The sequence below is a fragment of the Meleagris gallopavo genome, chromosome 28 (assembly GCF_905368555.1).
Source record: "Meleagris gallopavo chromosome 28, MGAL_WU_HG_1.1, whole genome shotgun sequence".
Lineage (NCBI taxonomy): Eukaryota > Metazoa > Chordata > Aves > Galliformes > Phasianidae > Meleagris > Meleagris gallopavo.
Window position 1 is genome coordinate 897,403 of NC_139431.1, and position 24,815 is coordinate 922,217.

Below are 24,815 nucleotides of genomic sequence, written 5' to 3' on the forward strand. Positions count from 1 at the left end.
TCTGCCTGTCACACTGCAACCAATGGGCGCGCAGGGCCGGGGCGGGGCTTGCAGGGGCGCCGGCGTCGCGCGGCAGGTAGGGCCGGGAGCGGCGGGGGGCGGCGCTGGTCGGGTCGGTCAGCGGCCGCAGGCTGGATGGACGGAGCGGGGCTGCGCTGTGAGGAGCGGGGCGGGGGGGTGAGGGGGGTTGGATCGGGCGTGGGGGTCGGGAGGGCTGTGGGATCGATGCGTGTGCAAATAGAGCTCGCGTTGCGTTGGATTGGTGCAAACGCAGCTGTGCAGGGATTTGATGGGCGCTGCTGGGGAGCGCTGCGATGCTGGCTGTGCTGCGATGCTGGCTGTGCTGCGATGCTGGCTGTGCTGCGATGCTGGCTGTGCTGCGATGCTGGCTGTGCTGCGATGCTGGCTGTGCTGCGGGCGGCCATGCGCGGCTGCAGGGCTGGTGAACGATGGTTAGTTGGGGGGAATGGCTCCAGATGGGGGAAACCCTTCGGATAGGGATCTTTCGGGGTGTGTGAGCTGTATCCTGGAGTTTCGTGTTGGAATGCATCGTGATACAGGAAGAAATTAACCGTAAGTGGAAGATTTCTGTCCAGTGTGGGAATTTCTGTTTCCTCAGGCCTCCACGATGTTTGCCCAGCGCACCTGGAAGTGTGCAGCCTCCGTGCTGCTGATCGCACTGCTGAGCTGCGGCCTTTCTCCTCCAGCACAGGCTGGCAAGGTGAGTGAACAGCTTCAGACACTGAGTGTGGTACAGCAGGCACCAAAATGGCAGAGAAGCAACTGTTCTCCTACAGGAATTTGCAAAGGCAAATTGCAGACTGCAGCAGGTCAGTGCGTCCGTGCGAGGAGGGGAATCGACTCTTTGAAAGGGTTGATAACAGCGGGACAAGAGGAGAGGGTTTTAAGTTGAGGGAGGGGAGATTTAGGTTGGATGTCAGGGGGAAATTATTTACAGAAGAGTGGTGAGGTGCTGGAACAGCTGCCCAGAGAGGCTGTGGATGCCCCGTCCATCCCCGGAGGTGTTCGAGGCCAGGCTGGATGGGGCCCTGGGCAGCCTGGTGTGGTATTAAATGGGGGGTTGGTGGCCCTGCATGTGGTGAGGAGTTGGAGCTTCATGATCCTTGAGGTCCCTTCCAACCCAAACCATTCTGTGATTCTGTATCTGTAATATGAAGGGCTGTGAATGTGTGTGATGGAAGCCTCTGCCCTGACTTTGGTTTCCAGTTTGTGTTTTGCGATACATCTGAAGAGTGCCTCTGGAGAGGAGAAATAAGAGAAATAAGAGATGTGGCATGAAGTCATCTCTCTCTTAGAGAATGTTCTGCTCCCACAGCCCTATGTGGTGAGGGCAGCAGAGCTGTAGCCATGTGTTGGCTCACTAATGCTCGTCTCCTCGTGTTCCTGCAGAGCTCAGAGGACATCCGCTGCAAATGCATCTGTCCCCCATATCGGAACATCAGCGGGCACATTTACAACAAGAATGTGTCACAGAAGGACTGGTGAGTTGCATGTTGAAGCCTGAGGGGTTGATCTGTGGAAGTCAGCACTCTGGGAGTGATTTGCTGCCTGTGAATGGGTAAAGCAAGTTGTTTCTGTAGGCTCAGCCCAGGTGAGGGGTGTTTTTTTCTCAGCAGATGTAGGTCATGCCCTTCAGTCCCCTTCATCTGGACGTTATCCCTGCAGAAGGTGCTTCAGCAAGTCTGTCCCAGGAAGCTTCAGGTGGTGGGGTCAGCATTATCAGCCCAGTGGGAAAGCTGGGGCAAAGTCACCAGCGCATCCTTCCACAGAGCACTGGTTTCTTCTCGTCCTGTTGCTGATTTTGGTTTCTTTGCATTGCAGCAACTGCCTGCATGTTGTGGAGCCCATGCCAGTGCCCGGGAACGATGTGGAGGCGTACTGCCTGCTGTGTGAGTGCAAGTACGAGGAGCGCAGCACCACCACCATCAAGGTAATGGCGGGTCAGCTCCCTGTGGCTCTGTGCCATCCCAGACACAGCTTGACGGGGTGGGCTTCTGGAGCAGAGCCCAGAAAGGGAAGACAAAGCTAGCACAGCTAGCACACAGTGGTAGTACCAGAGCGCCGTGTTGAAGTCTGGAGCACTCCTGGCACTGAGGAGGAGGCACCATGGGAGACCTGTCTCCTTGCTGAGATTGCACCAAAGTATCTCATGCTGGGGACCCATCCTGTTGGTCTCCTGTCATGTGCAGCACAAGTTTCAATTGATGCTGCAGAGAAGACCAGTCTTCCTTAAGAAATGCAACAGATTTCCTAGTGAGCATTGAAATGAGGGAAGAGATCAGACATCAGAGGTATCTGTGAAGGGAGCTTCCTGGCCTCTGTGGTACTTCTTATCTCTACTGACGATCCCTTTCTGCTGTGCTGTGCTTAACTGTAGGTCATTATCATCATTTATTTGTCCGTGGTGGGGGCACTGCTGCTCTACATGGCTTTCCTTGTTCTGGTGGACCCTCTGATCCGAAAACCAGATGCTTACACACAGCCCCTGCACAATGAGGAGGAGAACGAGGTGAGGCTGTGCAGATGGGTGGCTGCCGTTGTGGTGGGGACAGGGCAGTGAGGACAGAAGAGAATGGCTGATAGGGGAGCAGTGTGACCTCATGCTCGTTCCCTCTGTGTTTGGGTTGAGCGTGCCTTGCTTTGACCTTGTCCACTGTTTCTTTACAGGACTCTCGCTCCTTGGCTGCAGCCCCAACCCCGTCAGGGGCCAGAGCCAACACGGTGCTGGAGAGGGTGGAGGGAGCCCAGCAGCGCTGGAAGCGCCAGGTGCAGGAGCAGAGGAAGACAGTTTTTGACCGCCACAAGATGCTGAGCTAGAGGAGCAGCAATGCAGCACCAAGACCTCGGGTAGCTCAGCAGGTAGAGACAGACAGCAAGCCATCCTTCAGGACAGCCATGGTGTTGGCCTGAAAGCTCTAACCCTCTCCAATTTACCCTTTTGTAGAGAGGGGCAGGCACATGCCACAGTGCTTGTCCCTGGTTTTTGTTCCCTTGCCCTGTACATCAGCCCATAGGTTGAGACCTGCACTGACTGCTGGCCCCTGGCTGCACGTAAGTGGTACACAGCTCTGCCACCCCAGTGTGTGGGTCAGTGGGGGCTGCAGCTCCAGGGCACTGGTGCCACCGGCACGATGCCACAGACACTGCTTGCTGGGGCTGACATCTCCATCAGCCCTGATGGGATAGAGAGTCTTGGTGTGGAGTTTAGTGGGATAAAAATAATGGGATCATTTTTGTAGGATAAATTATACGGTGCTGCTCCAGGATAAAGAAGCCACCTCCATCTCCAGTTTGCACTGATGTTAATTGGGAATTCCAAAGCATAAGACGCGTGCACTGCATGTGGGACCCCTGCTGCTGGTCAGCTGCTGCTTGCACTTACTCTGGTGTAACTTGAGTGGATATCCATGTTATTCAGTGGAGTTTCTCCAGATTTACACCAACATAACAGGGACTGCAGTTTGTTTCTGTGCAGGAGCGCTGCACAGAACTGAGTAGTAGATTAGCAAGTAAAAGAACAGGTATGCTGATTTATATTTCTATCTGTTTACCTCCTTTAGCAGCAGATAAAAATACACTGGAGAGAAAGCTTTTGGTTTGTAACCCTGCTTGTAACCCTCGACATTCACACAGTGCATGAAAGGCATTATGTCCAAGAGAAGTGGGGCAGTAGCTTTATTGGAGCACACCTTATCTCTGAATTGGAGAGATATGCGTTTGAAGGCTGAGCTATTCAGTGGATAAAGATCTTTCTTTTTTGGAGCTGGAACTAGATGATCTTTAAGGTATCTTCTAACCCAAGTCATTCTGTGGTCTGGGACTCGTAGCCCTAGGAAGGTCACCTTTGTGTTCCTCAAAATTCCCAAGACCTCTGACCGTGCTTTGGCTGGAACACTTAGAACGTCAGGAAGGTGCTGGAGTTTATCGTGTAGCATCTTTGTATTAAATGCAGACAAAGACCTTCTATGTGGCTGACTTTTTTCAGGGTAGAGCCATGTCCCTGCAGCACTGAGTGGCGGGTGGTTGCTGCAGGGCCTGGAGCTGAGCATTCAGCACCTCGCTGGCCTGAAATCTACCCAGAAATGTCCCTGCCGGGTCTGAACACCAGAGCTGCCCCGGGTGCCCTGCAAGGACTGAGCCGGTGCTGTGGGTCCATCTGGTGGCCGCTGCCCCTCCCAGCAGCACAGAAATCAGCGATAGCAGTGGCTCCTGCAGCCAGTGCCTGGACTCCTGGCTTCCCATACCGGGTGCTGCTCAGGGGACTTGCAGGAACAGCTTGAAAACAGAGTAAGAGGATAACAGCTGTGTGAAAATCAGAAGGTAAGGGTTAGACAACTGAGGATGGGGTGGTGTCGAGAAGTTGCAAAAAATGCTGTCGCCTGGCTAATAGACTCACTGTTGTTAATTAATTAGCTGAGTCAGGGCCTAAGGAAGTACCGAGATGGGCACCAGGGGACAAAGGAAGCAGGACCCCACTCAGAGCAGGGAAAGTGGCACTCCATCAGGACACAAAGAGTGTGCAGAGCTGCGTGTCCATCACTCTCCCCATACTGATAGGGCTGGGCACTGCTCTCTGCAGCATCCCCCAGGCCCTCCAGCCAACCCCATCCATCTTCCTGCAGGAAGCAGACCCCACAATTGCCCTGCCGCCCCTCTACATTCAGCAGGTAGGACCAGCTTGACTGAATAATTTAATTCTCCATCAAAAAAGGGACTGAGAAAAATAAACCTCTTCTTAGAGCAAAATCCAACCACTGTGGTGACCCATCACAGCCCTGCTCAGGTGCCTGCAGTCCAGATATCGATGCTCTGGATGATGAGCCACTCACTCTGGCTCTGGGTGACCCGGATCCTCACACACTCCACAGGGTTGGGTGCTCCCTTCTCCAGCCCCCGCCGCTCTAAGTTCCCTTTCTCAAAGGTGCCCACAGTGGTGTACACAGAGCAGTCCCGGCCATCAGCCCGCCGTCTCTGGCCCAGCTCCAGAACCCCCGCATGCAGGAAGTCCCCATGGCGCTCATTGGAGCCCGTCTGCACCCGGACACGGGTAACACGGGCTGGTTGGTGGAAGACAATGCAGAAGATGCTGCCAGCTGCTGGGTTTTTCCCCCAGAAATATCCCTTTGCTGTGCTGTAAGCCTTGGAGGGCTCATAGTTCTCAAAGACAAGCATGCTGGTGAACACGGCCGCTGGTGGGTTGTCTGGAAGGTCCATGGCATCGGCCTTGAACTCGTCATCCTCCAGTCGGTTGATGTTACCTTGGAAGGAGGAGTAGAGGCCCATGTGCTGGAAGAGGGAGGGCTTGAAGCGGATCACGTCCTTCTGGGTAAGCAGGAGGCGGAAGTGGTCCAGCAGCCAGTCACAGGGCATCTCCTGGTAGAAAAGGAGGAGGAAGCGAGCCAAGCGAGGAAGGTCACTGGAGCGGTAGAGCTTCCCGATATAGCCCAGCTTGGAGAACTCAAGGGTGGCCCAGTTGGAGCCTTCCTGGGAGGCCACGGCTTTGCGGATGGCGGTGAAGAAGGACTTGGCAGACAACACGTCATCCTCAATCATCAAGTAGTAGGAGGAGAGGTTGGCAGCAAAGGTGACGAGGTAGGCGTAATCCACGTTCTGCTTGGACCTGAACTTCACCCGTGCCTCTGGGTCGTTGTAGTTTCTCTTGAGGCCTTCCAGGGTCGGGTAAAACTCATGGGGAGCGTGGATAAGCACGAGCCGGCCCAGGAGGATGTGGTGAGCGAACCTTTGGCTGATGTCAGCGGCCACCTGGGCGTTCCAGCTGGGGTTTGCATCGGCCAGGTGCACCACCACCACCATCTCCTGCAGCTCCTCTTCTGATGACTGCTTGAAGAGGGACTGCAGCGTGTCTGGGAGGTAATAGCCACGTGGGCGTCGCACTGATGACAGTCCCACAGCCAAGAACTCTGCAAGGCAAAGGAAAGGCATTCACAGGCTGAATACTGATGCACCACAGTGACATTCTCCCATGTGGAAGGGGTCTCCAAAAAGCTCTCCCCATGGCCAACCTGCACAGTTAATGCTATTTTGGCCCCACATCCGAAGTCAGAAGATCCACCTCCCCACTGGGAAAGCAGGAAAACCACCCCCAGGCAGATGGATCTCATCCAGAAATCTGGGAAATCCAAAATGGCTGTGGTCACCCCAATTGGACAGAGCAGAGAAGGCTGGTTGGGGGTAGAGCACCCAATAGTGACAGTGATGGAGAGGTCATAGGTGCAGCTCCCAGAGCCCAGCCCAAAACGGCCTCGGAGGCACTCACTTTTGTGGGGTGATGGGGAACCAGCAAGGACGTAGTAGGAGATGTTGTTGAGAGCAGAGAGGTTGTCCGTGTCCTGGTGGATGTGCAGGGCTCTTTGCTTCAGTATCTTCAGGACTGTGTCTGAAGGTGGATCCCTAAACTCCACCTGGATGGCAGTCAAAGGTGGACTGGTCAGAACCTGGGGTCTTGAACACGTGTAAGCCAAGGGGGGCATCTGCCTTCCCAGATCCTGGACTGGAGGAGCCCAAAGGGAAGGGAGAAGGCAGAGCTGGAGTTTGGAGATGATATGGGGGCAAGGAAGGCAGCAGAATGAGAGGTTGGGGTCCCAGTGGGGCAGGAAGGGAGCAGAGCTGGGGTTTGGGGCCCACGTGGGGCAGAGAGGTGGGGACTCCCCCAGCACAGGACTCACCTGCTGGAAATCCTGCTGCTGCCAGCTGCCCCTGTGCAGGAGGAGGAGGAGGAGGAGGAGAGGAGAAGGAGGCTGCAAACACAGCCGTGAGGGATCGCTTCAGGGAGACCCGCATAGCAATGGGCAGGCCTGCTGAGAGCCCTGCAGGAGAGAGATGTATCAGAGCACAGCACAGCCCAGGATAAAGCTCCTTCCCTATGCTAGGACAGCAAGATGGCACTGGGATGCACACAGGAGTGCTTACCCAGGGGCACCACACAGCCCAGTTGGGAGAAACCCACCAGGCACAGGAGCCCGCACTGCTCTTCCAACACTGCAGCTTCCTATTGCATGCTGCACATCTCCTCCTGCCCACACCCCACAGGCAGCACCAGTGGTACTGCTGACCCAGGCAGCTGCCAACAGCCCAGCACAGCCACGTCCCTCACTCAGGAGGACAAGAAAGCCTTGAAGTCACCTTCACAGAGACATTAGTGCCCTTGAGATATTTCTCCTTGCAGCAGAGGCGTGGCTCAAGGCTAAAAGGCTCCTGAGTTTACCTGGGTTTTTTCCATTATTAATGCAACTGGGTCTGCCCTAGAAGAGGGAAGGCAGAGTGGAGGTGAGCACCCAGCCCTGCAGGGCAGCTGCAGCACATGCATCCCAACTCACAGCACCTGTGTTCAGCTGAAAGCATCTGTGAGCCACAGTCACAGTGAGAACTGAGAGCTGCCCAGAACTCCTAAATCATCAACCACTGGGGAAAACAGCCTCATTCAGCACTGATGGGGAAATACAAGCAGAAAATAGACTGTTTTAAGGAGAAAATCCATTTTCTGGTCCAGAAATCCTTTGCTGGGAGGTGTTAACACCTTAATGGGGTGACATACAGCACGTCCCCTCAGCAGCAGCTGTTGCTATCCTAGCTGAGCTGACCTCACGTTCATCACTCAGATAAGCAATAAAATCAGATGGAGCTGCTCTGAGCTCGCCCTTTGTCCTGGGTGTGATGGATCATGTCTGCTCCAGCCGGGCTGCAGGAGCTCTGCAGAGTGGTCTCTGATGTCCATGAAGGGTTGTTCTTACACCCCATTCTCTTGAGTTGGGTCCTTGGGAGCTCGGATATCTTAGCTGATCACAGCTGCATCACATTACTGGGGATGACTTCATTTTTTCCCCATCTGGGAGCAGTTGCTTCCTTCCAGCTTGGGCCAAGTGGGTGTCAGGGAAGGAGAAATGCTGCACTGGCTGAACTCCAGTTGTCACCATTTTTTCAAAGCAATTGGCTTTGAAATCCACTTGAAATCTCCTCCCAAGCCCAGGTTAGTGCTCACCGCCCTGCAGTCAGCTCTTCCCAAATTCCCAGTCTCACCTTCCCCCATGGCATGGTAAGCTGGCACTCAGCCCCCAGCTCTGCACTGGCCAGCTCGTGGTGATAATGTGGATGGCCAAAGGGATTCCTGGCTGCCAGTGGGGAGAACACAGCACTGCTGAGCTCCTCCTGAGCACGGGGTTGTGTTGGGCAGAGCATCCTGCCAGGGCTGTCCCCAAGAACTGCCCCATGGGGACAGCCAGCTGCCAGGAGCCCAACACGCTGTTCCCTCCTGTTGGAGCCTGCTGACCAAGTGGGCTCTGTCCCACAGCAAAGAGGAAGGAGAACGAGGAAACACCACGGCCTTGCTGCTGCAGGGGCTGCCTGTGGTGCTGGGAGCGGAGCAGCTGGGGCTCAGCCTGCAGAGCAGATACAGACGTGGTTTCGCGCAGCTGGAGCAGAGGAAATGAAAAATCAGGGCAGCACTGTGCCCTGGGGTGAGCAATCCCAACCGCTCAGGGCTGCCTGGCAGCCAGCCCTGCCCTGCACACCATGCGTCTCCCGACACAAAGCTCATCCCATAAAGAGGAAGGAAGGGAAAAAGCACATTTCTCCACCCAGGACCCAAAACCAAAGCTTTAAGTCAATGCGGCACAGAGAGTTCTTCATGGGCAGCGTGACAGGGACGTGACTCTGAATTAAGCCCCGCAGCTGACAGCAGCGCCAACCCCCTGCTCTCATCCCCAGGCTCCCCACACACCCTTCCCCGTGCAGCCCAAGGGCCAAGGCTCGCACACAGCGCCCGATCCCACCCAGGCAGCACAGACTTACAGGTGCGTGGGGCGGCTGTGGGCTCGTGGGGTGCTGGGCCCTGGCAGCGTCCCCGCTGGACTCCGGTATCTGGCTCTCAAAGCCCCACCCCGGCCTCTCCTGCCTCCTGCAGAGGAGGAGCGTCTGCTGGCCAGGTAAGCCAGCAGCTGGGAATGGGCCCCTCTGGCCTTCCCCGGGATGGGGATTCCCACTGGAGGACCCCCAGGGCTCCCACACCCCACACCGCTTTGCAGATGTGCTCACAAGTAGCACCGATGGGGGATCCCAGCGAGTGCAGGTCAGGAGCACGGGACACAGAGCCGGGCTGCTTTTCTGCTCCCGCTCGTGGCCGGGAGCCACACGGCTGCTGAGCTGCAGCTGCACCTCGGCCAGGCAGAGCTGGTAGCACCGGCGCCCCCCATCCCCCCATTTTCCTGCACACCCAAAGCGTGGGGCAGCACAGGGCACAGCCCTGGCAGATGTGCCCCACCGCTGAACTGCAGCGAAGGCTTTGCCCTCCCCAACCGCTCCATCCCCATTTCCCTTACGCTGCCGCGGTGCTCCCCACCTTCATTCAAGCTCTGCTTCTCAGCTCAGGGATGCTCCCAGCCGAGCGGGGCCCAGGGCCGCTCAGCCACGAGCTGCAGGACGCGGCTCAGCCCTTCTCTCAGCAGCCCCGTCCCGGCACAGGAAGGAACCGGGGCTCAGTGCTTCCTGCCCCGGTGGGAGGAAGCGGGGAGTTGGGCCGGGGCCCGGGCCTGCACCGGGGAGCGCTGGAGGGCAGTGGAAAGGGGCGGCTGTCTGACAGCCCTTCCCAGTCCAACCCCATCCCTGTGCTTGGTGAACAATTTCTAACAGAGCGTGATGTGTTGGCACAGCTGCTCAGGGAGGTGGGAATCGCCATCCCCAGAGGTGTTCAGAGCTGCTGAGGTACGGCACTGTGGGATGAGGTCAGTGGACACAGCGGGGTTGGACTCGGGGTTCTCAGAGGTTTTTTTTCTAACCAGAATGATTCCACGAACCTCAAAGGCTGCTTGGGCTCAATGTGCAACATCCAACCACCCCAAGAGCCTGCAGCCCGGCCTTATCCTCCCTGCATTTTGGACTGTGGGACACCCAGGCTGCCTGCATTGAGGAGCCAGGCCAGGCCCGAGGGGACCCAGCAGGGCAGCAGCCCCACAGCGGATCCCAGCACACAGTGCTGCAGGTTCAGCCTCTCTGAGCTCCGTGGGGAAACCCGAGGCGTTCAGGATCAGCTTACAGCCCTGCATTATTCAGGTCCCGAGTGGAACAAAGCAGAGGTGAAAGAGGGCCCCGCACACCGGGGCTGTGGATGTGGTGTTACAGACCTGGCAATGGGAGCTCTTACAGCCATTCCTGCAGGATGGGATGTCAGCCCCGTGCTGCGTGAGGATGCTTGCAAACAAAGGAATTATAATAATATATTTTTTAAAAAACCAAAGCTGCTATTATCTGTTTCTATACTGAAAAAGGCTGGAGTGGAAGAGGCAGCTCTCTGATTAGGGATCTGTCAGTATTTCGATCTCCAACCCTCACAATACAAGTGCAGGAAGCTCCCCCCCAACCTGCTTCCTGCACTGCCCTGCTTCTGCTGGACAAAGTCCACCACCAGAGGACTGTCACCAAGGCCACCATGAGGTCTGATACTCACACACTGCCCTGATGCTGCTCCCTCATACACTGCTGCACAAAGATTAGACGATCCCCTTCCCCCAGCACCCGACCTGAAGTCAGACAGCATCTTATCACATGCTGCAGGCTCCCCTATCGCAGAGCTCAGCTCTGCTATCACTTATAGTGCTTCTCTTGCACTCTCTCTAATCTCATTTCACAACTTTATGTCAGTTTCAGTGTACTTGTTCAGAAGCAACTGAACCTGGAGCTTTCTCAAACGTGTTTGAAGTCAACATCACAGAGTCTAACACAAATCCAGGTTTGGGTTTAGATGCCCTTGGTGGTGATTTACATGGCAGTGGAGATGCATACAAGAAACTCTTGCCAGGCAGCTATGTGGAGACTATGGGGCATTTGCTTATTAAATTGAACTCTCCCTCCTCCCAGTCACTCTGTTTTCCAAAAGCTTTGCCCAACAGGGCTGCTGGTCAGCAGAAAGGAAGTGCTTAGTTACTCCTGCTTGAGACGAGACCTGATGTTAAAACTCAGAACAGGGTTAGTTACTACCTCCAGTTGCTCACCTGCACTCCAGCACGTCCTCTGCCTGCTGCATCTGTCAGCAGTGAGGTGAAACCTGCTGGATTTCCTGCTCAGTTCACTCTGGACACAGCAGACCGCACTGCCATCAGACCCAGACTCAACATCACTCCCTTCTCACACATCTTTTCTCTCTGGGACAGCACACAGCTGTGCCAGGGGAGGGTCAGGTGGGGGTTAAGGAAAGGTTCCCTACCAGAGGGTGGTGGGCATAGAACAGGCTGCCCAGGACAGGGAGCACAGCCCTAAGCCGCTGCAGTTGAGGAGTTTGGGACATTCCATTTAACGTCTGAACAGTTTGGATTCTGGCTGGTCCTGGTGAAGCCTGGAGTTGGACTGGATAAGGTTTGTGGGTCCCTTCCAAGTAGGGGTGCTCTGTGACACTGACAAATAATCCAGAGCCACTGCAGCTGCAGAGTTCTGGGGTTGCTTCTTCCTCATGACAATTATTTTGTCTGCTAAGAAGTACATCTCTGTCTGCTCCAGGGCCTTCCAGTGCCCACAGGCCAATGCTGCTCCATGGTCTTAACAGAAAGCCCAGACCTGAGTCCTTCAGAACTGCTCCAGTAGCTTTAGTTCACAACCTGCATCACCTCTCCCTGCTTGTCTTCTCTGAAAAACCTGCTTTTAGAAATCTAGATCATCTTTTCAAAGAACATCACTGTGAGAACTTGGAATATCTTTACATTCAAGAACCTTTGCCTTACAAATCCTCTTTGAAATAACTCCTTTGATTTTTTATGCCTTAAAAAAAACCAACATCCACAAACATGGACTGTGAATCAGCATTCTTGTAACACTGCTGCTTTGCTTACTGCTCCTCAGACACTGAAATATCACACTGCATTTGAATGCAATCGTGTGCCAATAAAAAAACAAACAAAAAAGCAGGGACTTCATTTGTGAATTGTTTCTGGTCACGTCCAAGCTGGAAAGCAAAACTTCCCACTTCTTCCTGAAGAACAGAAAACACGACCACTTCCATTAGCACCAAAAGGATTTTAAATGAACAGTTCCAGGGAGCTCCTTTCAAATCATAAAACGTGAATTTTACATAAAAGTGTTTACAAATAGTTTCTGCTTTACACTCAGCTCTGCTCAACACTGACCAGAAGTTATATACATACACACTAGCTCAGTAGCTTCAACCACTCTCTCAAGGAGGCTGCAGAATTTATTTAAGAAAAAAATAGGATTTCCTGGTTCCTGGGAATTTCCTTCAGCCTGCCAGACGGGTCACTGCTGCGGGCGCAGGGAGCACTAAGCTTTTGGGGAGAAGGGGTACTGAGGGTGCCACCAATCCAGCAGCCGGACGCTGTGCACGGGGTCCAGCACCACCTGCACTCCTTGGTCAAGGCGTGGCTTCTTGCCATTGTGAACAGGGGCGTCCTGGAAGACCAGACGCACGCGATGATGCCTCATGTCTGTGCTCACGTTGATGGTGAACTGCAAAAGAGAGACACGGAGGTGCTGGAGGAGGCAGACATGCAGAAACATGCATTTGTTTCCAGGTAAGTGTGATTGCAGACTGATCACTGACTCTGGGTATCAAAATTACTTCTTTGTGTTACAACAGGCGCTGCAATAGTTACACTCCAAACCAGTTCCCTGTGGCTGGAAGCCCCAAATAAGAGAACTGGTCACACCTGAAAAAACCTCTCAGACTTACAAGAACAGACACATATGCTGTCCTGTGCATTAGCACAGCTGCTCTGCTACTTTCTAACACAACAGTTCTGTATGGAGCTGATTTGTGGGGGTTAATTCAAAAGCTGCTTTCTTTCCAAGCGGTCAAGGACTGAAGACACACTGCAGAACTTTGGTCGTACACGTTTGGCTCTCAGAATTTGCTGCCTTCAGGCAAGAAGAGATTCCATTTTCCTGCATCCCACCTCCTGTTCCCCCAGTGGGGTAGTGACTATTCTGCTCCCAGCTGCTGCACACACACACGTTCAGCTTCTTACAGAAGCTTTACACAAACCACATCTCCTGCATCGAATAGAGAAGAGCCGAGAGATTTGCAGAAGCTTAACTGAGGAGCCTGTTAGCAATTCCTGTGATAATTAGCTCTGAGATTTCCACAACTGGTTGACTGATGAAGCAGTATGGTTTTTACACAACACAGAAGAGCTCTCCCTCCCCTTTCAGAAACTGCACGTGCAAAGATCATGTGGCAGATATCTCAAACACTTACCAAGGTAAACGTCATACCCATGACTATTGGCACGAATATGAAGTTAAAGGTGGTGATCTGCAGCAGACAGCAATCCTGGTCAGGGTTTGTATGGACTTCTTCATACTGAACAGGTGGCTGAAGACCTTTGGAACATTTGCTCTTAAATCTGGGAGACTTGAAAGAAAGAGAGACAGTTAGCCAAGCAGGAATCTATGATGAGTTTGGTTTCTTCAGACCAGTGCTGCCCAGGAGGTTCACTGAGCATTCCCACACACCTGGGCAGTGCTACGTGAACAACAGAAAGCCAGCACTCAGGACAAAGAATTTGAAGGATTGTTTCTTTAGATAGGAATGCTGCAGAATTCCCAAGGATGCCCTAAGCAGCCTGAGAACCAATCATGGAGGTTTTCTGTTTGCAGGCATTCCTTCACTTCTTGTGGAAATCTTTCCAGTGTAAAGCAGTTTCAGATGTGGACTATTTGACTATTCAGTCTGTTTTCTGGTGATAGTCAGAATCTATGATCCAAAGATTACATTATTTGGGGTGAAAACAATCCACATCTTACAGTGGAGCAACGAGCGAAAGAAATACCAAAAATAAAAACACAAGATTCTAAACATCTTGGTAATACAGACTGAAAACTGAGAGCAGTTTCAGGACATGTTTTAGTTTTACCAAAGGATTCAGAGCTTTCATTTGATGTCTGAACTCATAAAACTGTTTCCTCATTCCTTTCCACCGCACAGAAAAATCATTACTTCTCAAAAAAAAAAAAAGTCACAGCCATTCTGGTTCTTCTTTTACAACTGCTGAGTTTCCATACCTGCTTTTTGAACTTGAAGTTGAATTCCCACATTGCTTCTTGTCTGTTCCCTTCAATCTTTTTGCACCAGAAAAGCAGACACTGAGGTGAAAAAAAAAAACAAAACAAAACCATGAAACCTGCGGAGGAATCACTTTAAATAAGTTACAGCAAAGTGCTGAGACTTCCCATTACAAACACAATTACAGAGCAGTTAGGAGCCATTTGTTTAAATTAATTATTACCAAAGAACACACCCAGCAGTTCGGTCTCCGGTCTCAAGCTGACCAACTTATCATACAAAAGGATGATGCAACTTACAGCCACTGATGTTCAGTAGAACAGAAATCTCTCTGAACAATCCATCCCTTCCATAAGGCAGAGGTGAGTGGTACAGATTCGCCTGTTTCCCTCATCCACCAAGAACTCCCAATAAATCAGACTCCAAACAAGACTAAGCAAAGGAACAACTCTGAATAAGGATCAAGAAGGAGAGAATCCAAAGGGAAATGCCAAGAATGATGTATGACCTTTGAGGTGACAGATGAGAAAGGTCCGAAGCTGCTTTAGAGTCAAAAGAAGGTCCTGACATCACTAGGCACTGACTGTTGTACTGCCGAGCATAAAAACACTGCCAAGTTAGCACAGTTTAACCAACCTACTGCTCATATTTTAGAAGGAAATGAGAAAAGGGCCTCCTGCACCAGAGGTAAGCAGCACCGTGCTCCAATTTAATCCAGTTACCACAGTACGGTCACAGGATCTATCCCAGCACACAGCACCAGTTCAAGCAGGAGTCTCAGCAGAACTCCTGAACTAAAATGAGGAGGGGGAAATTCCACTGCCTACCAACAGGCAGAAGCAACTATCCTTCAACAGCCACGAAGAGAACCTGGCAAGTCAACCCACACACCACGGTTTCCACAGCACAGGTGCCAGCCCACCACTGCTGGTCTTATCTGCTCCTTCTAACAGTGTCAGCACGTAAAGAACAACATTGATAAAGACAACTCCTCATGATCCATACACCATTTCTTGCACACCAAGAAGACCTGACTGGGTCACACTGGGAAGCTCAAACCTAATTTAAATCCAGTATAGTGGAACCCTGAATCAGTCAAAGCCAGAGCCATCATCCACCACAGGACCTCTGTAATCAGAGACTAGAGGTGACGCAGGACCCCTACCTCAACTCTGAGTCACATCCATAAGCAAGACTCATTAGGAACCCTTACCTTCAGTCTTCATGAGGTGACCAACACAGCTATGAGCAGTCAGTTTCAAAAACACACATCAAGTAAGTAACCTCCACGTGGGAGGAGAGGAGGCAGCCCTCAATAAAAACATTCTCCAGATCTCTCTTATCTCAGAGTTTAACTCTGCCATCAGTGCTATTTGTAGTTCACCTGCACAGACAGCCTGGTCTAGCAACTTGTTTGGTCACGGCAAGTAGTGAAGCACAAAATGGTCAGTACCTCCTAAGGGGCAGAGGATGTTGTCCACGGGTCAGCCGTCCTGCCCTTCAGACGCGCCGTACGGCCTGCTGCTCCACCAAAAATAATGGGGGATGTCTTTAAAGGGCAAACACTTCTGCTGACACCATAACAGCTCCAGTGTCCCACACAAGCTAGGCTAGGGAAAGAAAAAAGGAAATTAAAGAGGAAAAGCTGGATTTGATAACATGGAGGACTGGAGTCTCCTCTTGCCACATGCAGCTTATGTAAGAATCTGCCATTATTTTTAATGACCCATAAAGGTATAACCAAAGCCCATGAAAGCAAGAACATGGGAAGGAAATGTCAGACCCTCCTCCATACCCACTGTGCCCTGACATTTCAGTGCACAGTAACACAAGTGTGGAGCTCACTGTCTTGCAGTGCAGTAGTACAGCAAGACCAGGCTTGTGATGGCTCTTTAGTGCTCCAAGGGGTTAGGTCAGATCTCTTAGGCTGTCCTAAGCAAAGCCTTAACATCATTTAATTTCCTTTTTTAAGACCTAAATAGTGAAAGACTGCACTTCAAGAACTCTCTTCAAACTGAAGTGCAGTAGAAGCATCAGCAGCGGGCACCAAAGCCGTTATGATGTCAACACAAACACTGCCAAAATCCTGCCAGCAGCACCTCACCCCTTACAGCCACACCACGTATCTGAGCAGCAGGTGTGCACATTAAGAAGTGAGACTGAAGGACTATGGCTAAGTGGCATTTCCTAGAACTGTTCTGCTGTTTAGTTTAAGAAAGATGACATCTAAGCTGGGAAATTAAGAAGAGAATAAACAGCTCTGGATGCAGTCTTCTGACACACAGAATTAAGTGCTTTTCTCCTGCTCTGCAGCACCACCTGCTTGTGTTACTGCACGATGCTCCCTAAGCAGTACAACATTTTTGTCCAGGGAGAGGAAGGAAGAAAGAAGCAATGCTGCACACAGATAGATGGCTAGCTCTATTCTGCATGGAAAATAAAGTAAAACTGTTGAAACAAAGCCACTGCAGTTGTCTTCAAAAAGCTCATTCAATAAGTTTTTGATTTGGAGGATGGAGATTTCACACTGCTGCTTAAGCTGTTCACGAAGTATCAGCCAGCTGTGAGGTAAAACCAAACAAGAAACACGGGCATTTCCAAATTAATGATCAACAGTGATTAAAGAGGAATGGATACACAAGTGCCCCAAGCTGTAAGATGAAGGGAAGCTGCCTGTCCACGCCAGTGACAAACCTTTCAGAGCCCAACACAACCACAGCCCCAGTCCTAAGCAGTCGTTCACTGCACATTTGCCATGCTCACAACATCACTGCCTTCCCCTGCTCAGAAACCAAAGACAAAGCATGAACTACAGGAATGGAGTATAAAATGATTCCCTTCCAGTGGCTGTCAGCGTTGCTTCTGATCTCTTCAGATGCCTGCTATGGAGAGAAGATGCATCTGGCAGGCAGCATCCGAATAAAGCAGAGAATATAAAAACTGTCCCTCCTGCAACCTCCTTTCAGCAACACATTTGCAACAGAGGAGGGAAGAGCTTCAAATATCCCTAACAGTTTTCATATTCAGTGAAGCAAGTGCCTTTTTGCTGACTATAAAGCTGTTGCAGTAGGACTGAAGCAACCAGAAGAGTGACTAAAATCCTCTGCAGGAGGAACTACACAGAGACAGATAACCACCACGCTATTAAACGTTACTAGTCCGAGCTAATTCTCACCCCAACCCTCACACAGAAGTTTGGACTCTGCTATCTTTCAAGGCTCCCTCCAACCTCAGCTCTCCTATGATTCTAAACACCACCTATTTTTCTTCCAGAAGGAGAAAATAGCAAAGGAGCACCTCAGACATCCCACTTTTCCTCAGTGATCCCACTTACTCTGGAATTCTTTAAAGTGCTGGGAGTACTGTCTGGAATAGCTGGGTTCCTGGAGACTCGAGATGCAAAAGGCTCATACATGTGGTACAGCGACCGGATGACGCACGCACGGAGACAGTGCAGCTTCTCCATGGACTCGGGCCGCAAGCGGAGGGGCAGGTATGCATCCAGACTGTAGTGCCTGAAAAGCCAACGACAAACCCAACTCTAAAGAGTCTGAACGGCAGAGACATGCGGGAGAGAGAGAGGTGATCAGCACTGAGAGAAAAGCAAACATCTGATTGATCCTGTTGTCAACTCGGAGTCCCTGAGGGTTTTTGTACCACCTCCAACACACACGTGGGCACACGATGCTCCCCAATAATTCCCTTGCAGACAGTTTGCCCAGACAGACCAAATGATATTTTAGTTGTGGGATATGTAAAGGCCTGCAGGTGCACTCAAGTTCCCCAGGACCCACTTCAGCTGAGCTTGACTGCATGCTTACAAATGCCTGAACAGCCTGGATGCCTGGGCTTGAGAGCTACTCTGATCAGAGAAAACATGCCAAGGGAGCACTTGCTAGGGAACTTCACACTAAAAAAAAACAGACAAGGATGCCCATAGCTGTGGTTTGCTCTATTCTTATATGTACTTTATCACTTTTAAGGACATCAAAGATCATCTATTTCCAACCCCCTTGCTGTGGTCAGGATTGCCAGCCACTACATCAGACTGCCCAGGAACCCATCAAGCCTGGCCTCCAGGGGTGGGACATCCACAGCTTCTCTGGGCAGCCTGCTCCAGCATCTCACCACCCTCCAAGTGAAGAGTTTCTTCCTAACACACAACTTAAACCTCCCCTCTTTCAGTCTGAATCATTCCCCCTTGTCCAATCACTATCTAAGTGAGTAAAAAACTGGATCTCCCTCCTGCTTGTAAGCTCCTCATAAGTACTGGAAGACCACAATGAGATCTCCCCAGAGCCTTCTCTTCTCCAATAGAGAAAACATTCTGTCCCGAAGGAAAGTTCAAGTGAGATGTGCAAGGACAGAGGATTTATTTTGGATGTTGATACTCTTTCTCTTCTTTTACTTCATTTAAAATTTACCTCTGCTACTGAGACGGCTCCTAAATGCATTAGTTTCTTTCATGCCATTCTAAGTACAGGAAGGTGACTATGATGAAAGCTTGAGGCAGGGCCAGGTTTCTGTCAGTGGTGATTGCCTGTCTTTAAGGTAAAGCAATGACTTTACTGTAAGTGCTTCCTGAGCACCTTACAGTTGTGAACAGGAGTGTGTAGGCTCCAGCAAGCAGAAAAGTGCACAAAGCTTTGAGATCTTATAGAAAGCATATGGGAACATGCCACAGACAGATTCTTTTCCACAGTCAAACAGGTGCAATATACCACAACTCCTCCCCAAATGAGGCCCACACCATCATTTCAACATCTGAATATGAAGCTCCCGAGACCATAGGGAAATGTTCTCTAATTTACAGCTCTACAGAAAGGCCAGCCATTGCTGAAGTCTCTTAGAATAGTTAAGACATTCTCTAGAGTCTCACCTTCTGTAGAGTCTGGTCCAAAAGGCAGCAGTGCAAGTAACAGTCCAGGCTTTCTTGCAAATCAAAGAAAACCGGACAATGTCCTCAGGGCGAATGTAGGAAGCCAACAGCAGCCAGATATCAATGGGGTACTCCTCTCCGCCATCACCATCAGGATTTTCTAAATGCAATCAAGGTACATCAGTGTAATAAAGAAATTCTTCACCAAATCACATCCAGAGGCATACGTTATAGTGCTGTTAGCATGGGGTGAGTAACTGGAACGCGGATGTAAACACAGTCATGTAGACAAGTCTGAGACAATTTCACTTCACATTCCCTTTACTGGACACGTGCCATCATTTATCACTGCTGCACAGGTTGCACAAGTGTGCGGAGTGGCAGATATAAAGAATAACTTAGGCTGAAAGGGGCTTCAAGGAAGCTCACTACTGCCAAGAGAAGTTCTGCATGTGCTTACTTACCTACAGACTGACTTGCTCACAAGGGACTGTGACCCCAGAGCAGTGCTGTGCATACACAGCCTTGGATATCAAACTGCTATCAGTATTAACAAGGTTAAACTTAAGTACAAGGAACCAGCAGAGCCTGGATTCTACCAAACACATCATGGGCATCGATGTCTGTCTGTTTTTGTTGGTTTGTTTTTTTCCTAAAGCAAACTCTGCTTTCACTTAGATGCTTTCCAGCACGAACTGTAACACATATCCCATGGCAAAGTTTCACAACTCACAAAAGCAGCATTAATTTTCCAACGTTGAGAGAATACTGCTGAAAGCAGCAAGCTCTTTGGCTCTGATTTCATACCCAAAGCACGGCCTTAGTGAAAAGACAACACGTGTGACTGAGTCACAGCAGGTTCCTTGGAGAAACGGGACAAAGTGATTTAATCCTTTGCATTATTATGATTTATATTTTAAAATACAAGTTACAGGATGCCCTGAAGAGCTGCAGGTTTAAACTGCAAACAGCAGTCATTAATCGAAGAAACCCACACACAGCACCCAGGAGAGGCTGGTGAACATACCTTTGTGTCTTTTGCTCTTCTTTTTTCTAGATGCAGCTCGCCCACTGATACTTTCCTTCGTATCCATTTCATCACTGCTGTCACAAGATTCTCCTGACACGGAGAGAACTTCCTCAGAAGGAACACAAGAAGCTTCCAAACCACACAGGGATTTTACTAGAATGACAAGCAATGACATGATAAGTATGCCAGTAGATAGACACAAAAAGATGATTCAAGCTCAGGAGATACTTCAGGGGAACCAGAGCCATTGCTAAGAAGCAACATAACTGCATTAAAGTCCCTGGTGACGCATGTAAACCCTAGGCCCTGGGATTACCTTCTCAGAGCAAGATTAGCACAGGTGAGTGAATTAGAAATAACAGCCTACTGTTTTAAGGAAGGAACAATGAGGATGATCCCACTGGTTTCCCTGAAGCTGTTCATAGCTTTGAATAAAACACTGCTTCTCGTGTGGCACCAACTGGTTGCCCTGCATACCACAGCATCCCTGTATGAGCACTATTCAGTCTGCATAAAGCCAGCACCCATGCTCTCATTGTCCTCAGAACACAGGGAAGTATACTTCCTTCTCAGCAGGACAAAGAGATCCTGTGGCTGAAGACAAGCAATCCATCAGCAATAGAACTCAGAGCCAAGTACACAAGCTCCACTTTAGAATTTATTGAAGGGCCTAATGAGCAACAGCAAGTGAAGACAGTAATTCTTTTGCTGCCTCTGGGGAGATGTTTAAACACTTCACTGTTAGGAAACATTTTACTGTAAACTGAGGACTCACTAGGGCAGGAAAAGTCATGTGTGAGGCAGTGACAGGAGTCTTAAAAAAGAAAAGTGCACTCCTGTGTTACAGCCAAGCCAGGCACAGACACAGAGGAACAAGCATGGTAACAGCATTACAAACACTCTGCAAACAGTCTAAAATTTGGGGCCACATACATTCAAGAAAGTTGAATTTCAACCTAATTTGCTTGGATGAAGAAAAGCATCTCTATCAAGAGGCATCTGGCTACCTCAAAGGAGATCTGTGCTGCTCACACTTTTCTAGCCTAGCAAAGTAAACCCCTGGAAGGTTTTACATATTGCAGATACAGCCAGTAGAGCCATCAGAGAGCGAGAAGTGGCAGGAAAAAAAATAAATCATTAAGTACTGATTATAAATAAACCTAGGCTAGAGATTTTCCTCATTTCTTAACCACAGAGCAAGGTTGTGAAATGATAACAGAGCAGATGGAAAGGAAGTCTTAAGACAGAGCTTGAGCAGTTTAGGAAGAGGGATTGCATCACTTGGTTTCTGGCCACATCAGAAAACTGCAGTGCTTTGCCAAATGAGTTCTACCATATTTTGCACAATTTACTTTGTAAACTGTATGCATTTGTGGCAGTGATATCCCTCACTCTGTAACTGACCTCTCTACATACAACCTTATGCAGGCAAAACCAAACAGAAGCAGATGGCAACACATGACAGTTATGACATCAAATACAGCCAAGCAAGAGATGACAACTGATCAAGACTCAGGGAGGGGTTCAGAAAAAGGCAGTCACACTCTAGGAAGGAAAGCTCAACCAAATGTTTGAGCTGACAACACAAGGCTGTTCACACTGAGTCACGCTGCATCGTAATCTTGCCAGAGAGATTCCATCCCATTCTTCTCACAGCAGTCATCCCCACTTTGTCCCTGCGGGTTAGGAAGGGACAGATAAAAGCTCAGGAAAATTCCACCTGGCCTTTGCTCCCCTCCCTGCCTCCTGGCAGCCATGGGCAGGGCAGTGTTTGAGAACCAGCAAGACAGGAGGTGAGCGAGGCCAAAGTTCCCCAGGCAGAAGCTACCTCCTTCCTGCTGCTTGTTGTCAAGGTGCACCATGGTCATGACCACAGCAGATAAGGCTGTAGAACAGCCTGGGGCTGATAAGGATAGAGCTTGAGGATCAGTTCATCAGAAGGGTGAAACCACAACAGTTCTGCAGGGAATCGCTGTGATCTGCACTCATCTGAGCAGCAAGAAGGTGAACCAGCAACAGGATGCTGGATTTTAGGAGAGGGGTAAAACTGCACAGGGCAAGCAATGCAAGGACTCAGAGTGGGGGCAAGAGGGGAAAGATGTTACAGTTTGCTATGAAGCTGAAGTGCAGCAGTGGAAGGCATTGCCTCAAATGGAGAGTCTGTATAAGACTGAACAGGAAACAAAACAGGGGGAGGGAAGCCTCCAGCCTTCTACAAAGAATTGGAAGGTGCCCTGATCTGAAAAGCTTGAGTAGTGACTAGAAAGGAAAATTTAGTGGCATCATCACTATCCTGTACAACTTCACAGTGCAAAGAGCACCTTCTCTTTACAGCAGTCACTGTCCACATAGTAACATTCACCTCCAACCAATTCTACATGTCAGATCAGTTCCATTTAGGAGTCAAATCCTAAATATTAACAGCTCTTGAGCAAGCAGGGTGAGTCAGTCCAGAATGTTCCCATTACTCTCAGCAGCTGAAAACCACGAAGGAAGTAGAGAACAAAGCACTGCAATAGCTGTTCAGGAAACTGCTTGCTTATACACCTTACAGCTAAACAACAGCAACACTCTCAATAGATCTCACTGCAGCCTGCAGCACAATTTACCAGAGCTAATATTATTCCATTATTCTCATTTCAAACAATTTTATCCGGTAGTAAAGTTATCTATAGTTTTGTATGAGGTAGTATAGTAATAAAGACTCTTGATCTGTGGGTTGTTGTTGTTTTGCTTCAAGCAGGAGATAACACTCATATTAAAAAAGAAAAAAAACTCTTCAATTTAAGGCACCAGGAAAGACTCAGCAATTTTTGCTGGACTTGGAGCTGGAATTCTGCAAAAATGCTGTCTAAGATCTGAATAATCCCGCAGAAAAATGCAGACTCATTTTCGGGCATCAAACCAAACTGTTTTCTCAGAACATGGGGATGAAGAGGAGCCCCACAGCACAGAGGCTGGCAGGGTGGGGGGCAGCCTTCCTGCATGCCGGCTAGCAGGGCAGGCTCCCTGTACACAGTGCTCACCTTCTTGCTGCACTGCGTTGGCCACAGCTTTCTTCACCCGTCCAGATTTCACAACAGCCGGGTCTGAGTTCGCATAATCTGCCACCGTCACTGCAGGAGAGTCAGGAGACAGGGCGACAGGGGATTAGGGATTACAAGGAGGGGAGAGAGGAGGTCTAACAGGTATGATCCCTTCTCAAGGAGGACGCTGCACGGGCACAGCGCCGAGGAGAAAGCACGCAGCAAAAGCAGCCCCGGCAGCCCCGCAGGCTTCCACCACAGGCGCGGACGGCCACCGCCTTCCAGCACAGAGCAGCTCTCCCCGTGCCCAGCCCACACAAACCCCTCGCTGCTCCTCACAGCAGCCCAACCCGCGGCTCCCCGCCCGCAGGCCGCGCACCGCCAGCTGAAGAGCCCCGCTTCCCCTCACGCACAGCCTTAACGCTGCCACCTCCGAGCCCCCTCCGCTCCCGGGCCAGGCCGCAAGGCCCGCCGGGCCCGTCCCCTCGCACGGCCTCGCTCCCCTCCATCCCCGCCCCCGTCGGGGTCGTCCCTCACCGCGCTCGGAGCAGACGTCGTCGGCACGGAACTTGAGGCGTTTGCGGGCGCCCCGTTTGGGCATGGCGGCGGCTTCGGGGCGGCCGCGCGGGGCCATGTCCGGCCCGTCCCGCCCGGGGCCGCCGCGGCGCCGCGGGGACAGCGCCACCTCTCGCAGAGCCTCGCGAGAGCGTGACGTCATCTCTGTGCGCCGCGCCCTTGCGTCGTGGTGTCAGTAATGGGGATCCGCGGGGTAGCGGGTGCTCCCAGTAAGCTGTGGGTAACTGGCGCTCGGTAACCAGTCCTGCCCACAGCCCTGTGGGATGCCCCAAAGCCACGGCCCCGTGAGCCCCGTGCCCCGCCACCCCCAGCACTGGGGTCCCCCACCGCCCAGGGGGCTGCAGCTGAGCCACCCCATGTCTGTTCACAGCCCCTGTGCGTTGCCAGGCAGCTCAGCCCGTACTGACCCCACCCAGCTCCTGTGGGTCTGGTAATGGGTACGAGCTGGCACTAGGTTGCTTTGCCAATTTCTTTTAGGGCCGTGCTGAATTGTCAGTGCTTGGTGATGCCGCCTCCTGGTTAAGGAATCATAAAGGTGCTGTGAAGAGTTGAGATTCCTATTGGAGGTTCCTGTTGGACATCGTTGGATGTCCGAGCAGTCAGACTGGGAGTCCACGTGCTCTCCCTGACCTGCATTTACATGGCTGTCCTGCAGCATGGGCTTGGAAGAAAGGCACAAGCTCAGTCCCAGCCCCAGCATCCTCAGCACCATCCCAGTGGACACTGCACAGCCCCGTGCATTTCTTCCTCTCAGAGTTTCTTAAAATACAATGAGAGTACTTTATCAGCAAAAAAAACATGGCAATAGAAAAGTCTTGTCTATTCTGGACAAGAAAGTTCAATCCTTGACAAAAATGCTGTTTCTAATTGTATTCATCTAGGTTTGGAGCAACTGATAGGAATTAAAGAGAACAGCAATCAGTGCAGCCAGATCCTGACACTAATAGCTTTACCTGCCTCTTTGGTTGCATAGATACTTGAAAATATTTTCCTTGGACTACAAGAGTCATCACTGCTATATGAGAACTGTATCACAGTATTTTTTAAAAGTGGAGTTCTTATTGGGTAACTCTGGCACGTGGGAAATAGAGGAAGTTTTACCAGCACAGGACAATACCATGCAAAAATGGCTGTTTCCAGGTGTGCCCAGCAGCCCATCCAGCAGGTTGATAACATCGGTGGCATTTATTTTCTGAGATCTCCCAAAGCCTTCCAGCAAAAATATCACAGAATGAGCTCCGTGTCCCTGCACAAATCCGGTGA

At 50.9% G+C, this 24,815-nt stretch overlaps 3 protein-coding genes across 6 annotated transcripts; 1 reads left to right on the forward strand and 2 right to left on the reverse strand.

Annotated features, from left to right (window-relative positions):
- Positions 1-15: 15 nt before the first annotated feature.
- Positions 16-3,985, forward strand: TMEM9 (transmembrane protein 9). Of its 2 annotated transcripts, none has more exons than XM_085210310.1 (6): positions 16-76; positions 620-721; positions 1,411-1,502; positions 1,843-1,951; positions 2,399-2,530; positions 2,689-3,985. In XM_085210310.1, the coding sequence occupies exons 1-6, from the start codon at positions 23-25 to the stop codon at positions 2,836-2,838; spliced, it is 639 nt and encodes a 212-aa protein (XP_085066436.1). In that variant the 5' UTR covers positions 16-22; the 3' UTR covers positions 2,839-3,985. The 2 variants fall into 2 exon arrangements, with proteins under 2 accessions (XP_085066436.1, XP_085066437.1); XM_085210311.1 differs by having other exon boundaries at positions 59-157.
- Positions 3,986-4,699: 714 nt separating this feature from the next.
- Positions 4,700-9,520, reverse strand: LOC100550363 (alpha-1,6-mannosyl-glycoprotein 4-beta-N-acetylglucosaminyltransferase). 3 transcript variants are annotated; one of them, XM_010724026.4, is made up of 4 exons: positions 9,377-9,520; positions 6,708-6,848; positions 6,299-6,443; positions 4,700-5,942 (listed from the first exon to the last, which is right to left on the reverse strand). In XM_010724026.4, the coding sequence occupies exon 4, from the start codon at positions 5,833-5,835 to the stop codon at positions 4,801-4,803; it is 1,035 nt and encodes a 344-aa protein (XP_010722328.2). In that variant the 5' UTR covers positions 5,836-5,942; positions 6,299-6,443; positions 6,708-6,848; positions 9,377-9,520; the 3' UTR covers positions 4,700-4,800. The 3 variants fall into 3 exon arrangements, with proteins under 3 accessions (XP_010722328.2, XP_003212894.2, XP_085066435.1); XM_003212846.5 differs by lacking the exon at positions 9,377-9,520 and adding an exon at positions 8,830-8,964; XM_085210309.1 differs by lacking the exon at positions 9,377-9,520 and adding an exon at positions 8,059-8,395.
- Positions 9,521-12,024: 2,504 nt separating this feature from the next.
- TMEM183A (transmembrane protein 183A) lies at positions 12,025-23,682 on the reverse strand. The gene is made up of 8 exons (XM_085210307.1): positions 23,514-23,682; positions 22,977-23,066; positions 19,948-20,103; positions 18,921-19,080; positions 17,376-17,556; positions 14,041-14,121; positions 13,235-13,390; positions 12,025-12,486 (listed from the first exon to the last, which is right to left on the reverse strand). The coding sequence occupies exons 1-8, from the start codon at positions 23,608-23,610 to the stop codon at positions 12,301-12,303; spliced, it is 1,107 nt and encodes a 368-aa protein (XP_085066433.1). The 5' UTR covers positions 23,611-23,682; the 3' UTR covers positions 12,025-12,300.
- Between the last annotated feature and the right edge of the window lie 1,133 nt (positions 23,683-24,815).

What these genes read in the sequence shown, in the direction of transcription:
- LOC100550363 (XM_010724026.4), bottom strand. Translation starts at nt 5,835, where the DNA reads ATGGTGGTGGTGGTGCACCTGGCCGATGCAAACCCCAGCTGGAACGCC.
- TMEM183A (XM_085210307.1), bottom strand. Translation starts at nt 23,610, where the DNA reads ATGGCCCCGCGCGGCCGCCCCGAAGCCGCCGCCATGCCCAAACGGGGC. An exon ending in GAAGAGCAAAAGACACAAAG is followed by an intron (nt 19,081 to 19,947) that starts GTATGTTCACCA and finishes GATTGCATTTAG; the next exon opens with AAAATCCTGATGGTGATGGC. An exon ending in GCACTTTAAAGAATTCCAGA is followed by an intron (nt 14,122 to 17,375) that starts GTAAGTGGGATC and finishes TTTTCACCTCAG; the next exon opens with TGTCTGCTTTTCTGGTGCAA.
- TMEM9 (XM_085210310.1), top strand. Translation starts at nt 23, where the DNA reads ATGGGCGCGCAGGGCCGGGGCGGGGCTTGCAGGGGCGCCGGCGTCGCG. An exon ending in GCGCCGGCGTCGCGCGGCAG is followed by an intron (nt 77 to 619) that starts GTAGGGCCGGGA and finishes CTGTTTCCTCAG; the next exon opens with GCCTCCACGATGTTTGCCCA. An exon ending in CTCCAGCACAGGCTGGCAAG is followed by an intron (nt 722 to 1,410) that starts GTGAGTGAACAG and finishes GTGTTCCTGCAG; the next exon opens with AGCTCAGAGGACATCCGCTG.